The sequence below is a fragment of the Dipodomys merriami genome, unplaced genomic scaffold, assembly GCF_024711535.1.
Source record: "Dipodomys merriami isolate MVZ:Mamm:240054 unplaced genomic scaffold, mDipMer1.0.p SCAF_373, whole genome shotgun sequence".
Classification (NCBI taxonomy): domain Eukaryota; kingdom Metazoa; phylum Chordata; class Mammalia; order Rodentia; family Heteromyidae; genus Dipodomys; species Dipodomys merriami.
The window spans coordinates 33,129-48,109 of record NW_027205304.1 but is presented as its reverse complement, the minus strand read 5'-3'; the positions used below and the strand labels follow the sequence as shown (position 1 = coordinate 48,109).

Below are 14,981 nucleotides of genomic sequence, written 5' to 3'. Positions count from 1 at the left end.
ACTGGCTTTGAACCCTGATCCTCAGATCTCAGCTTCCTGAGTAGCTAGGATTCCAGGCGTGAGCCATCAGTGCCCAGCTCCATCTCCAAACATCTAATGCTGTATTTCTCAGAGGAGCACAGGCTTCCGCTTCTCTGGAAGTTTCCATGTGTAATCAGGATGGCAAGGGCACAAGATTGGAAATAGACAGGCACATGTGTGGAGAATGGAGCAGAGGCCTCTGGGGCAGAGCTGCGGGGGTGGAGGCGGCAGCTGTAGCAACACCAGCAAGGAATTTTCTCACTCAGCACCCACTAGCTGCATACTTTATCTTTGAAGGAATGCAAATTACACCTTCCACCCAGTGCTGGTGCTGTTTGTTTTAAAATATATTTAAATCTTTGACCACGCAGTAAAATATACAGTTTTGTCCTCTGAGAAAGGAGCAACTATTCCAGACTATTGAGCCCTATTGGCTGGTTTCACTTCGATGTTTTATTTTTTTCTTTTTTAATTAAAACTTTGTTTCCCCTGTAGTATTGGAGTTTGAACTCTGGGTCTCTTGGCTTGCCTGGCAGACCATTTGAACCAAGCTGCTAACACTCGAGCCACTCCCCCCCCCTGCAGACTCCCCCTCCCCCCCCATCCTCGCAAGCCACGCCCACTACAGCAAATCACGCTCCTCAGTTTAAGGCAAGTTGCTTTTAGAAGCCTTGGGCCACGCCCCTTTCGTGTAAGCCACGCCCCCATGGATAAAGATGTTTGGCGTCCTTCACCTTTCACCGAAGTCCTGGCAAAGTTAATCATCTTTAATACTTATTGAGTGTGGCACCAAATACTGGATGTGACTGGCTCATTCGGGTCCTTCGGCGAGTGGCAGGCACACAGAATTCACCCTCTACCTGTCCGCTGGCCAGCATGAAGCTATTGTCCAAGACGAGACCACTAGGGCCAGACCGAGAGCACCTTATGCAGTCCTGAAGTTTCGGGAATGTTCTTTATTCTTTCTCTAAGCACCTTTGCCCTAAAACAGGCATGAGCTGGGTGGCATTGTGTCATCCCTCACTTGTCCTTGTTCCCTCCAGCGTGGTGGGTAGCCTGTGGCGCTGGAGGAATGAGTTTAGGATAACCTGTGAAGCTGGTGTGGTGGTGCACACCTGTAATCCCGCCCACCAAGTCGGGAAGCTGGGCTCGCCGATCCTGACTTCCGGGTCAGTCGGCCCCCGTCTCAAAAATCAGAACCCAGAAGTGGGGACGGACACCAGGATGGCTCACGCCTATGATCTCAGCTACGCACGAGGCCAAGGCTCGGGGTCCCAAGCCAGCCCAGAGCAGGAAAGCCAGGAGATTCTTATTTCCAATGAACCAGCAAAAAACAAACAAAAAAAACTCACCTTAAGTGGAGGCGTGGTTCAAGTGGTAGAGCTCCAGCCTTGAGTTAAAAAGCTAAGGGACAGGGGCCCAGGCCCTGAGTTCAGGCCCCAGGACACACACACACACACACACAAACACACACACGCACACACACACGCACACGGCAGGATGGATGCGTGGCGAGGTGTGGGCGAACGGGGAGCCCCCTGGCCGCCAGCTGCCCCCACTACTGCCATGCTGTGACCCAGAGACTCCTGCGCAGAGGGGCGCGTGTGCCCCCCTCTCCAGCTCCACGGCATTCGTGCTAGCCTCAGTTTCCACCTCTGAACTACGGGGATGATCGCCCCGGTTGGAGAGGGGAAACCGCGAGTCGGGAGGAGGTGCGGACCCCGGGGCTGGGGCCGAGCCTGGAGGTCGGGGCTCCCGCCTTCCCCCCCCCCCCCCCGGCGCGGCGGCGGCGCCCGCTGGGCCCCGGGCCGCTGAGGGTTAAGGGCCGAGCCCACCACGCCCCCTCTGACGGCGCAGCGCCCACCTCCCCGAATTTGAAAAGGCGGCCCCGGAGCGCGCGCCCGCTCCCCGCGGACCCGGGCTCGCTCCTCCGCTCTCGGCAGGCCGGGGCCGCGGGCTCGGTCCGGGCCACCCGTGCGCTCCGGGACCCCCGGTCCGCGCGCGGCGGCGGCGGCGCAAGATGAAGCTGGCCCTGCTCCTGCCCTGGGCGTGCGGCTGCCTGTGGGGGTCGGCGCTGGCCACCGGCTTCCTCTACCCGTTCCCGGCCGCCGCGCTGCCGCAGCACGGCTACCCCGAGCCGGCCGCCGGCTCCCCGGGCGGGGCGTACGCGAGCCGCCGGTGAGTGCGCGGGGCGGGGCGGCGCACGGTGGGAACGAGGGACGGGGCCCGGGCGGGATCGGGGGCACGGGCCCCGGGGGTGCAGGCGGGAACGGAGGACGGGATCCGGGGGTGAACGGGGAACGGGAAAGGGGAGACGAGGCCCGGGCGAAATCGAAGGGATGGGGCCCTGGGGCGCGTGCGGGATCGGAGGGACGGAGAGCGGCGGGAACCGGCGGAACGGGGCCCGGGGGCGCGGCGGGGACCGGGGGTACGGGGCCCGGGGACGCGGGTGGGAACCGGGGCCGAGGCCCGGGCGAAATCGAAGGGACGGGACCCGGGGGTGCCGGCGGGAACGGGGGAGGGATGTCGGGATTTAAGGAGCTTGGAGATCCGGGGCCTGGGGCGCGCGGCCTGGAGCGAGCGGTGCTGGGGCTTCCCGGCGCCGAAGTGGGGGCCTGGGGCGCGGGAGGCCGGAACCAGGGTCCCCCGGCCCTGGAGGTGCGGGGCCTGGACTGGCGCCGTCGTCTCCCTCGGGTCCCTCGCTCCGGGGCGCTGGCGCTGCCCGCGCAGCCGCGGCTCGGTGCGTCCGGGGCTCCCGGGCCCGGGCCCGGTGTGTGCGGCCGGCCACGGCGGGGGGTGGGGGGGGCGAGGGTGGGAAGCCGCCCCGTCCGCCCCGTCCATGCCGCCCCGTCCGTGGGGCTGGGACTTGGGAAGATCCAGGGCCGCGGCGCGCGGGGACGGGGTCCGGTCGGACCCCAGAGTCAGGTCCGCACGCGCGGGCTTCTCCGCCTCCTGTGCCGGCAGGCGGCGCCGTGCGGTTCCCACCTCGAGGCCTCCCCCCAGGCCAGCGCCCCAGCACTGCCCCCCCCCGGACTTGACCTCGGGCCTGGGCCCTGTCCCTGAACTTTTGTGCCCAAGGCTGGCGCTCTACCACTTGAGCCAGCTCCACTTCCAGCTTTTTGGTGGTTCACTGGAGCTGAGTCTGGTAAACTTCTCTGCCCAGGTTGGCTTTGAACTGTGATCCTCAGATCTCAGCTTCTTGAGTAGCTGGGATTACAGGCAAGAGCCACTGGCGCTTGGCTAACAAATAGGACATCTTTAAATGAGGCCCAATAAGGTCCCCCAAGTTCTGTGGCTCCGATCCCTGTGCCTTCTTTCCCCAAATTCTATGCCTATAGAAGAGACAGGCCCCGGCTCTTTTTGGTCCTTCACAGTTACCAACCTCCCCTCCTCCCCCCCCCTCCCCGAATGCTCTCGAAGAATTCCTCCCCTCCCGTGCCTTTCAGCAAGGAGACAGACATTTTGTGCGGAGGGGGAAGTGACTGACACTGCACGGCTCCAGAAGATGGTCGCTTTGGCTCCAGAAGATGGTCGCAGGGAAAGCGTAACAATGTCTGCAGAAGTCCACATGCAAATGAACTTCCCTTCTTTTTGTCTGGAAATACTTCCTCCACGTTTCTGTTAGGGGAAATCTCCCAACGCCCCTTAACAGCAGGGCTGCACACTTCCATATGAGAACAGTTTAGAAAACAAGCTCTGCAAGTTGCAGGATGAGATGGCCACCATGAGTCCAAGCACAGAAACTGCTAACCTGCACCCCAGGGTTTGCATCAGAGGATGCAACCAACTAAAACTTCCACCAGTCAGGCACCAGTGCCTCATTCCTGTCATCCTAGCTTCTCAGGAGGCCGAGATCTGAGGATCATCCTTGAGCAACAAAAGCTCAGGGGCAGCGCTTAAGACCTGAGTTCTGTCACTAAAACAAGCAAACAAAAACCCCAAACAAATCCTGGAGCAAAGCCATCATTGTCTGTGCTTTGCACCCACCAGGCCAGCTCTAGAAATCACTTCAGAGACTGAAGGAGGCTGTGGCTTCAGGGGGCTCTCTGCTCCCTTTGAAGCAGGGGTGGCTGGCAAGAGTTCTGAGAATGGTGCAGGTGGGTCCTGCTGTGGAAGTCTCTGGAGGAGGTCTCTTCCCTGAGGCCCAAGGTGTCCCCATCTCCTCTTCCTCTCTCTTCTCCCCGAAGCCTGTCTGCGATCTTAAAAATCCCTTCCCAGAGCAACCGTCTCTAAGGCAATCAGAGCTACGCATGGCGCCTCTTGGCTCTGGCCCGGCCAACACTTCATTGCCACTTGGAGTGTGATTTGGACGTGGACCAGCCACGCCTGGGGCAGAGACCTGAGCAAGGCTAACGAACTGCTAGAGGATTTTCCGGAATGTTCCTATAAAGTGCCAGGACGCCCCTTGGCTGCTCCTATGACAACCTACACATTCTTACAGGCATCAAGAGTCCCCGTGGCTCTGCCCTGATCCCCCTCAGCTTGTCTTAGACACCAAGAGTCCTGAAAGTTCTCTGGTGTCCTGGAAGAGCTCACCTTAGACAGAGTTAGGCTCCGCCCAGGTGTGCACTGTCATACTTGCGGACACAGGTGTGGGGTGGTACCTCCTGTGCCCCCTGACTGTCCCCACCCCTGCCTCCACAGCAGGACTTAGGTGATCGGTGTCTATGACCCTCAACCTTGGTTAGCTGGGCTACTTCCCCCCCCCCCCCGCCCCAATATCTCCTGAGCCACTTCTGCTGGGAGTAGGTGATGCTTAGCTTGTACACTTTAGAACAATTACCCTGGCAACTTGCTCTGCCATGTTGCAGGGTTCCTCGATGACATGGCCCCCAGGGTTTTAGGAAATGAGGCATTGTACCCACCTGGGAGCAGCAGAATCATTCTTTAGGGATCTGACATCATTCCCCAAATCCTTTCCCCATTTGCTGTGGGAGGCGCTGGCCTGATGGCGCCCCTCTGCCCGTGGGGCCTGCAGGCTTTCCAGCCCGCCTTCTTCCCTTTCCTTTCTCACTGTGGCCTCCACCTCCTGTGACCCTCCTGCCTCAGCCTCTTGTTCTATGGCTGCCCATGAGAATTCACTCAGCCCCTGAAACTATGCACTGTGCACAGGTGTGCACAAGCGTGCCTGCCAAAGGGAACTCAGTGCCCAACCCCACCCTCCCTCCCTCCCTCCCTGCCTGCCTGCCTCCCTCCCTCTCCCTCTCTTTCTTTCTTTCTTCTGTCGTTTGGGGGGCCTGAACGCTGAGCCTGGACGCTGTCCCTCAGCTCTTCAGCTGTAGACTAGCACTCTACCACTTGAGCCTAAGCCCCACTTCTGGCTTTTTCTGCTTATGTGGTGCTGAGGAATCGAACCCAGGGCCTCATGCATGCAAGGCAAGCACTCTACCACTGAGCCACCTTCCCAGCCCCTCTTTTCTTTTCTTTTGTTCTATACTTAAAGGCATTTTTTATGTTTTTCTGTTTGATTTTGTGCCAGCATATACTGGGACTTGAACTCAGGACTTTTCGTTCTCTCTTAGCCTTTTCATTCAAGGCTGGTACTCTGCCACTCTGAGCCATAGCTCCACTTCTGTCTTTTTTTTTTTTTTTTTTGGTAAGTTTATTAGTGGAGGTAAGAGTCTCACAGACATTCCTGCCTGGCTGGCTGTGAACTGTGATCTTAAGATCTCAGCTTCCTGAATAACTAGGATGACAGGCATGAGCCACCAGCACCCAGAACTTTTTTTTTGGCCTGTCGTGGGGCCTGAACTCTGGGCCTGGGCGCTGTCCCTCAGCTCTTCAGCTAAGGCAAGCGTTCTACCACTTGAGCCACAGAGCCACTTCCCGTTTTTTGGTGGTTCATTGGAGATAAGAGTTTTCCTGCCTGGGTTGGCTTCGAACCATGATCCTCAGATCTCAGCCTCCTGAGTAGCGAGTATTACAGGCGTGAGCCACTGGTGTCTGTCTCTGTCTCTGTCTTTCTTTCTCTCTTTTTTTGATGCCAGTGCTGAAGCTTGAACTCAGGGCTAGGGCACTGTCCCTTCACTTTCATGCTCAATGCTAGTGTTCTACTGCTTGGGCCACAGCTGTATTTCTGATTGTTTGGTGGTTAATTGGAGTTAAGACTCTCACAAGTTGGGCGCTGGTGGCTCACACCTGTAATCCTAGCTACTCAGGAGGCTGAGATCTGAGAATCACGGTTCATATGCCAGCCCGGGCAAGAAAATCGTGAAACTCTTATCTCCAATAAACCACCAGAAAACAGGAAGGGGAGCTGTAGCTCAAGAGGTAGAGCGCTCGCCTTGAGCTGAAGAGCTGAGGGACAGCGCTCGGGGCCCAGAGTTCAAGCCCCATGACCGACAAAAAAAAAAAAAAAAAGACTCCGGACTTTTCTGCCCAGGCTGGCTTCAAATGGAGATCCTTATTGCTCAGCCTCCTAAGTTGCCAGGATTATAGGTGTGAGCCACAGTGCCTGGCAGAGTCAGCTTTCTTTTCTTTTTCTTTTTTCTTTCTTTCTTTCTTTTTTTTTTTTTGTCAGAACTCGGCTTGCGTGCTGTCCCTCAGCTCTTCAGCTCAAGGCGAGCGCTCTACCACTTGAGCTACAGCGCCACTTCCGGTTTTCTGGTGGTTTATTGGAGATAGGAGTCTCACGGTCTCTCCTGCCCGGGCTGGCTTTGAACCGCGATCCTCAGAACTCAGCCTCCTGAGTAGCTAGGATTACGGGTGTGAGCCATTGGCACCAAGCGTAGAGTCAGCTTTCTTTTTTCTTTTATTTTTTGTCAGTCATGGGGATTGAACTCTGGGCCTGGGCGCTGTCCCTCAGTTCTTCAGCTCAAGGCAAGCACTCTACCACTTGAGCCACAGCGCCACTTCCAGTGTTTTTTTTTTTTTTTTTCTAGTGGTTTATTGGAGATAAGAGTCTCACAGACTTTCCTGCCCGGGCTGGCTTTGAACCGTGATCCTCAGATCTCAGCCTCCTGAGTAAGTTAGGATTACAGGCGTGAGCCGCTGGTGCCCGGCTAGTTTCTTTCAATTCTTGTGGAGAACTGGGGGAGAGCTCAGCCACGCTACAGGCTCTGTTGGTTTTCCCTTGCTGCCCTTATTGATATTACAAACTTAGTGGTTTAAAGTGACACACGTGCTACTTCCAATTCTCCAGTCCCTGAGCCCAAAATGGGCCTCACTAGGCTCAAGTCAAGGGGTGGACAGGCCCAGTCTTTCAGGAGGCTTTGGGTAGAGTCCATCTCCATGCCTTTTCTTGCATCCTTGGCTTATCACCCCGTCCTTCTCTTCAACCTCTCATCTCTACTTCTCTGACTCTGATTCTGATACTTTCCTCCCTGCCTCCCTCGCTCTTTTTGGGTAGTATTAAGGATCCAACTTAGGACCTTATGCTTGTGAAGCAGGCGCCCTACCAGCAGAACCACGCCCCCACCAAGCAAGCCACCCACCACCCTAGCCACGCCCACACCGCTTAAGCCATACCCCTACAAAGGGAGCCCCCTTTCCAGTCCCACTTTGCATGTGTTATTCCTTATGTAGGGTCTCATTTTATGCCCTGCTTGTGCTGGGGGTGAGGGGGGAGTCTGACTTACCTGCGCCTGGCTTCCAACTGTGATTTCTGTGACAGTAACATAGCCTACTTGGTTTGGTTTCAAGTTAGGTGTACTTAGACCTACTGTGAGTGTAGTGTAAGTAAGCCAGAGTCACTTTATTTTTTATTTTATTTTATTTTATTTTTTTTTGGTCCGGTTGTGGGGCCTGAACTCTGGGCCTGGGCACTGTCCCTCAGCTCTTCAGCTCAAGGCTAGTGCCCTACCACTTGAGCCACAGCGCCACTTCCGGCTTTTTTCTTTTTGCTTATGTGGTGCTGAGGAATCGAACCCAGGGCCTCAGGCATGCAAGGCAAGCACTCTACCACTGAGCTACCTTCCCAGCCCGCCAGAGTCACTTTAGAGAACTGTGCCATCAGAATGCTCCTGGCACTTCCCTACACGGAGCTAGAAATGGATGACAGAAGGGCTAAGTGCAGTAGTGGATACCTGTAATCCTGGTGCTTGGGGGGCAGAGGTAGGATCAACAATTTCAGGTCAGCTTAGGCTACAAAAAGAAGACTCTTTTTTTTTTTTTTTTTGCTGGTCGTGTGGCCTGAACTCAGGGCCTGGGTGCTGTCCCTCAGCTCTTCAGCTTCTGGCTAGCACTCTACCACTTGAGCCACAGCGCCACTTCCGGCTTTTTTCTTATATGGTGCTGAGGAATCGAACCCAGGGCCTCAGGCATGCAAGGCAAGCACTCTACCACTGAGCCACCTTCCCAGCCCCAAAGAAGACTCTTTTCTCAAAACCTAAAAGAAAGGTAAAAGAAAATATATAGTGAAGAGGCTGGGCCCTGGGTTCGATTCCTCAGCACTACATAAGCAAAAAGAAGAAAGCCGGAAGTGGTGCTGTGGCTCAAGTGGTAGAGCGCTAGCCTTGAGCTGAAGAGCTGAGGGACAGCGCCCAGGTCCAGAGTTCAGGCCCCACAACCGGCAAAAACAACAACAACAACAACAAAAAACAACAAAAAAAAGAAATATATAGTGAAGCAGGTAGGTTTGTTTTGGGGGGACATCTTCCTGCAGACTATTGGAAGGTGGGTGGGCTCATTTATAAAAATCAGCAGCAGGGGCTGGGAAGGTGGCTCAGTGGTAGAGTGCTTGCTTTGCATGCTTAGGCCCTGGGTTCGATTCATCAGCACCACATAAGCAGAAAAAGCTGGAAGTGGCGCTGTGGCTCAAGTGCTAGAGCACTAGCCTTGAGCTGAAGAGCTGAGGGGCAGCGCCCAGGCCCAGAGTTCAGGCCCCACGACTGGCCAAAAAAAAAAAAAAAAAAAAAAATCAGCAGCAACCAGTGTACTGAGGGCTCACGCCTGTAACCCTAGCTACTCAGGAGACTGAGATCTGAGGATCAAGGTTTCAAAGCCAGCCCGGGCAGGAAAGTCCGTGAGACTCTTATCTCCAATTAACCACCAGAAAACTGGAAGTGGTGCTGTGGCTCATGTGGTAGAGCGCTTGCCTTGAGCTGAAATGCTGAGGGACAGTGCCCAGGTCCAGAGTTCAAGCCCCACAACACACACACACACACAAAATCAGCGGCAGAGTAGCCTATGCCAACCCAGAGTAGCCTATGCCAACCCATGGCACTTAAGAGTCAGGCAAGCTTGGCTTTCTCCGGAACTCTGTTCTTAATTTGCATCAGTTTACCAGTGGAATGGGACGAATCCTATCCAGGGCCAGTGGAACATTAAAAATAACAGTTTGAATCGGGGCTGTGTGGGTCACCTGGGAAGCCGGGTATGGAGTTGGTGCTGGTGCATCCTGGATCTACAGCTCCTGCCCAGAGTCTGCCAGGATCTGGTCGGTGGTCCTATACTAGAAAGAGATGATAAGAGGGGCCAGGTAGAGCCAGCAAAGGTACTAAAGCAATCCCCTCTGGTCCAAATGTGCTCAGGGCCTTTCTTTTTTGGTATAAATGGCCAGCTTGCTCCTGAGCTCCTCATTTTGGAAGTAAATTTTAACTGCAGAAAACATGAACTCTGACTTCACAGCAGGAGACCCCAGGCCGCTGCCCAGTCTAAGGCCTGGGTCACCTTTTCTGCCTGGCCAGTGGTCCGGGAGGCAATGCTGGAAGCTGCCGGCCTGCTGGGTTTGGCTCGGACAGCTGCTGGGGCGCAGCTGTCTTGGCTTCAGGACACAGGATATGCCCTGAGATTAATCACAGAGCCAGCTGGGCCCCTGGGAGGCAGAGCCGGCTAGGGTTACCTCTCACGCGCAGATGCCAGCGGGTGGCACGCCGGCAGGATGGATGGGATCTTGGGGCGCCAGTGGGTGTCTAGGGAAGGCAGCCCCTCCCCCCACGGAGGCCGACCCCAAAGGAGGCGTTGGCTTTTCTCCAGACCCCAAAGGAGCGCAGGCTGATATGCAGGAATTATGTGAGATTAGTGATGGAAACCAAGTGTTGCGTGTCAGGTAGAGGAAGCGGATGAAGCCTGGGATCTGCAGGGGCTTCCCTCAGGCTCCTGGGACCATCACAGATATTTAAGTGACCAGAGCCTTACTAGGGCTGGAGGCCAGGCTCAAGGCCTGGGATGTGACCCAAGCAACGGGCGTGGCTTAAGCAGAGGGCGTGGCCTAAGTAGAGGGCATGGCTTAGGTAGAGGGCGTGGCTTAACTGGGCGTGGCCCGAGGGCTGGGGTGCGATTCCAGTGACAGGCCTGACTTGGTGAGCTGGGCTCACAGGTTTGGGTGTGGCTTAGCGATGGGCGTGGCTCGAGTGTGGGTGTGACCCAAGGGCTGGGTGTGTTTGGCTGGTGGGCGTGGTTTAATGATATGGGGTGTGGCTCAAGTGGTAAGGCAATTCTAGCAAGTATGAGTTCAAATCTTAGTACTGCCAAAGAGAATTTAAAAAGTCTTACACATATTCTTTCAAAAACCATTTTTACAGACAGGTGCAGGTGGCTCAGACCTCCAAACCCTAGTCACTCATGAGGCTGAGCTCTGAGGATTGATGTTCAAAACTAGCAAGGCAGGAAAGTCCTTGAGACTTATCTTGAATTAACTGCTGGGAAAAGCCCAGAGGTGGGGTTGTGGCTCCTGTGGTAGAGCGCTTGCTTTGAGCCTGATAAGCTGAAGGATGGTGTCCGGCCCTGAGTTCAAGCCCCAAGACCAGCAAAAAGAAAAAAAATCCAGATTTTATTTATTTATTTATTATTTTTTGCCAGTCCTGGGTTTTGAACTCAGGGCCTGGGCACTGTCCCTGAACTTCTTTTGTTTAGGCTAGCACTCTACCACTTGAGCCACAGTGCCACTTCTGGCTTTTTCTGTGTATGTGATACTAAGGAATCCAATCCAGGCCTTCATACATGCAAGGCAAGCACTCTACCACTAAGCCACATTTCTAGCCAGATTATATATTTTTTCAATGATTTTTTTTATTGAGATTAAGTGATTACATAAATTTCACAAATTTCACAGTATTGTGAGATAGTGATACATAGTTAAAGTCACAAACACATTTTAAGGCAAATTGTCATTATCATGACCTTATCTATGACCTTTGACAGTATAACTATTTCTTCCACATCAGGTGATATGTACATCTCTTTCCTTTTGCTTAGTGTAAGCTTTTCCCTCGTTCCCTCTCATTCCCTCCTTCCATCGCTGCCCTTGAGTTGCTTAGTTCATTTTCATCAATGTCCAGTGCAGCTGATGGGCCCCTCTGTTGTATGTGTTCCCCTGTTTCCCTCTGATTCTGTGTCCTTTCCTCAGATGTACACACACACACACACACACACACACACACACACACACACACCTATATACCATATATGTGGTTAAGGACATGGAGTTATTTAGAAATGATACATAAATTGTGGAGGTCCTTTGTTTCTAGAGTCCTGAGATGATTTTTTTTTTTTTGGTCTGGTCATGGGGCCTGAACTCTGGGCCTGGGCGCTGTCCCTCAGCTCTTCAGCTCAAGGCTAGCGATCTACCACTTGAGCCAAAGCGCCACTTCTGGCTTTTTTTCTTTTTGCTTATGTGGTGCTGAGGAATCGAACCCAGGGCCTCAGGCATGCAAGGCAAGCGCTCTACCACTGAGCCACCTTCCCAGACCGATGATATTTATTTTTAATGCAGTTAATTTATATCGGTTTATAGAAACAGTATCTTGCTGTGTAGCCCAGGTTGATGTGTGTGTGTGTGTGTGTGTGTGTGTGTGTGTGTGTGTTTCTTTCTTTTTTTGGTGTTGGTTCTGGATGTTGAACCCAGGCCCTGGGTGCTATCCCTGAGCTTTTGTTCTCAAGGCTAGCACTCTACCACTTGAGCCACAGCTCCACTTCCTACTTTGTGTGGAGAGAAGAGTCTCACTGCCAAGGGTTAGGATATGTCAGTCTCTTCTTTGGCCTGTGCCCTTTGCCCCCCACCTCTGGGGCCTGCCCTGCTAACTGAAACCTTCTGTTATGAGGTCCGAGCATAGCCTGATTGTGGTAAGGGCACCCTAGTGGGGGCCAGAGCAGCGGAAGGAAGGGGGGATGGGCACCGCAGCCCTCCCAGCAGGAGCAGATGGAGAAGAGAAACACAGTATTGTTTGCCTCTTTGGGGCGTCTGTTTCTAGGCAAGGCTGGGGTTGCTCTGATCTCAGACTGTGTGTGGGAGTTAGGGGGGTGGGTTACCCCATTTTCTCTGGGCCTGATAGCAATGTGTGATGGGAATTCTGTTTTTACTAGAGCCTGGTTTTGTCTATGTCTTGGACCATCCTGGGGGCGGGGTGGGGGGTGGGGGGGGAGGAGAGCATGTCCCATCCCCAGGCCTGGAGATTCTGCGAAGGTCCAGTGTCAGATGCTAAGGAGAACCTGGGCCTTCCTCATCCGCTGTCATAGATATTCCTGGGGACTCTCTGAGGGGAAGGACCAAATGATTTCTGCCCTCGAACACAATTTTGGAGGCCTTTGAAATTCTGGGGGCTTCCTCTGGGAGCTGGTGGCCCAAATCTGTAATCCTAGCTGCTAAGGAGGCTGAGATCTGAGGATTGTTGTTGGAAGCCAGCAGAAAGCAAGAAGTAGAGCTGCAGCTCAAAAGATAAAGCTCAAATGCTAAGAGAAAAAGCCAAGCAAGTGTGAGAGACCCTTTGTACTGGGGGGGGGGGGTGAGAGGGGAAGGAAGGAAGGAAGGAAGGAAGGAAGGAAGGAAGGAAGGAAGGAAGGAAGGAAGGAAGGAGCCCCAGAGAAACACAAAAAAACCCCAGCAGTTCTACTTGAATTAGGTTCTTAAGTTCCCGAGACTGAGTGTAGAGACGGAGGCACCCTGGGAATGGCCAATCTGGGGCTGTCCTGGAAGTGAGGCCCTTTAATCAGCGGGGCTGCAGGAGGGGTGGGAGTGGGGCTACTCTGAGGAGTAAATTAAGAACTCCAGACAGCTACAGTTCCTCTGTGGTGACTCAGACCTTTCTTGTGGTCAGCCCCATGGAGCCTGCGGCCTTGGGGACACTGGTCAGATGACCATGGGAGTGGTGAGGGGAAGGTAGGCTCTACCTCGCTTTGGAGGACATCTGTCTTCAATCAGTGCCAAGCAGGAGCGCCTGTAGTTGCTGAAGGCCAGGGGAGCTCAGGTTTCTTGGGAGGCTGCAGCTGTGGAGGGAGGCTGGGCGCCTGTCTCCGGGTCATCATGCATGCAGGGGCTTTTGGAAAAGATCTGGAGCCTGGCTTGGTTGATGTCCTACCCTCACTTCAAAACCAGAAGGCTAGTGGGGGGTTGTGGCTCACGCCTGTAATCCTAGGTACTCAGGAAGCTGAGATCTGAGGTTCATGGTTTGAAGCCAGCCTGGGCAGGAAAGTCTGTGAGACTCTTATCTCCAATGAACCACCTGAAAGCCAGCTCAAGTGGTAGAGTGCCAGCCTTGAGCACAAAAGTTCAGGGACAGCACCTGGGACTTGAGAGTTCAAGCTCTAGGACTGGCATCAAAAAGGAGAGAGACAGACAGACAGACACTGACAGGAGCTGGGGAAAGGGGTGTGGCCTGGGCAAGGCTCCCTCCCGTTACTTATGTGGCCTTTGCATCATGGTTCTATTGATCAGCTTGCACTTCCGCTTTTCAGCATGCTTTTGACTCCTCAGAGTCTTGCATAAGGAAAAGTATCAGCCTGGCACCAGTGGCTCATACCTGTAATCCTAGCTACGCAGGAGGCTGAGATCTGAGGATCATGGTTCAAAGCCAGCCCAGGCAGGAAAGTCCATGAGATTCTTATCTCCAGTAAAACACTAGAAAACTGGAAGTGGTGCTGTGTGGCTCAAGTGGTAGAGCACTAGGCTTGGGCTGAAGAGCTGAGGGACAGAGCCCAGGCCCAGAGTTCAAGCCAGAAGAAGAAGAGGAGGAGGAGGAGGTGGAGGAAGAAGAGGAGGAGGAGGAGGAGGAGGAGGAGGAGGAGGAGGAGGAGGAGGAGGCGGCTTAGAATGGCTGTCTGTTGCCACCATCATTATTTTATTATTTATCTTTGGGCTTTGAACGAGGGGACTTACATCTGCGAGGGTGGTGCTCTACCACTTGAGCAAGCCATGCCTCCAGTTCTGCTTTCCACTGGTTATTTTTGACCTAGACCTCACTTCCTACCCAGTGTCTGAGATATGAGCCACTTTCTTTAGGCTTCCAGGGGTGCACTGCCGTGTCCAGCCTTCTTCTGTGGATATGAAGTCTCTCAGACTCTTCTGCGTGGGCCGGCCTGGAACCTTGATCTCATTCATTCTCAGCCTCCCAAGTGCTAGGATTATAAGAGTGAGTGACCAGGGTTGGACTCAGGATGGTTTATTTATTTTGTGTGGGTCTTGGGGCGTGAACTCCAGGTCTGAGCGCTATCTCTGAGCTTTTTTTGCTCAAGGCTGGCAGTCTACCACTTGAGCTTCTTGCTTTTTAATAGTTCATTGGAGATTAGAGAGTCTTGTGTACTTTCCTGCCTGGGCTGGCTTTGAACTGTGATCCTCAGATCTCAGCCTCCTGAGTAGCTAGGATGACAGGTGGGAGGCAGAGGTACCCAGCCAGGATTTTTTTTTTTTTTTTGCAGGTCCTGGAGCTTGAACTCAGGGCCTGGGCACTGTCCTTGAGCCCCTCTGTGTTCAAGGCAAGTGCCATACCACTTGAGCCACGGAGTCACTTCCGGCCTTTTCTGTTTATGTGGTACTGAGGAATTGAACCCAGGGCCTCATGGATGGTAGGCAAGCACTCTACCACTGAGCCACCTTCCCAACCCCTCTAGGATGGGTTTTTAAGTCATGTTTTTCCTACCTGCTGCTGAGTTGCTTGGAAACACCCAGGGCCTTTGTGGGGGAAATCAAGGACTTCCTTAGAGACCCGGACAGTGGTGTGTGTCACAGAGGTGGTCTCCAGGGAGAGACTGGCTGGGTGGAGAGGGCACTGTCCCCCTTCCCTACCTGGTGGACTGGTGGACAT

The 14,981-nt window shown here is 54.1% G+C and overlaps 1 protein-coding gene across 1 annotated transcript in view; it reads left to right on the top strand.

The window, feature by feature from the left end:
• Positions 1–2,041: 2,041 nt before the first annotated feature.
• Positions 2,042–14,981, top strand: part of Col26a1 (collagen type XXVI alpha 1 chain) — a 39,950-nt gene continuing 27,010 nt past the window's right edge. Inside the window, exon 1 of the mRNA XM_069989215.1 lies at positions 2,042–2,199. Coding sequence (XP_069845316.1) covers positions 2,042–2,199 — 158 coding nt within the window. The remainder of the gene's footprint in view (positions 2,200–14,981) is intronic.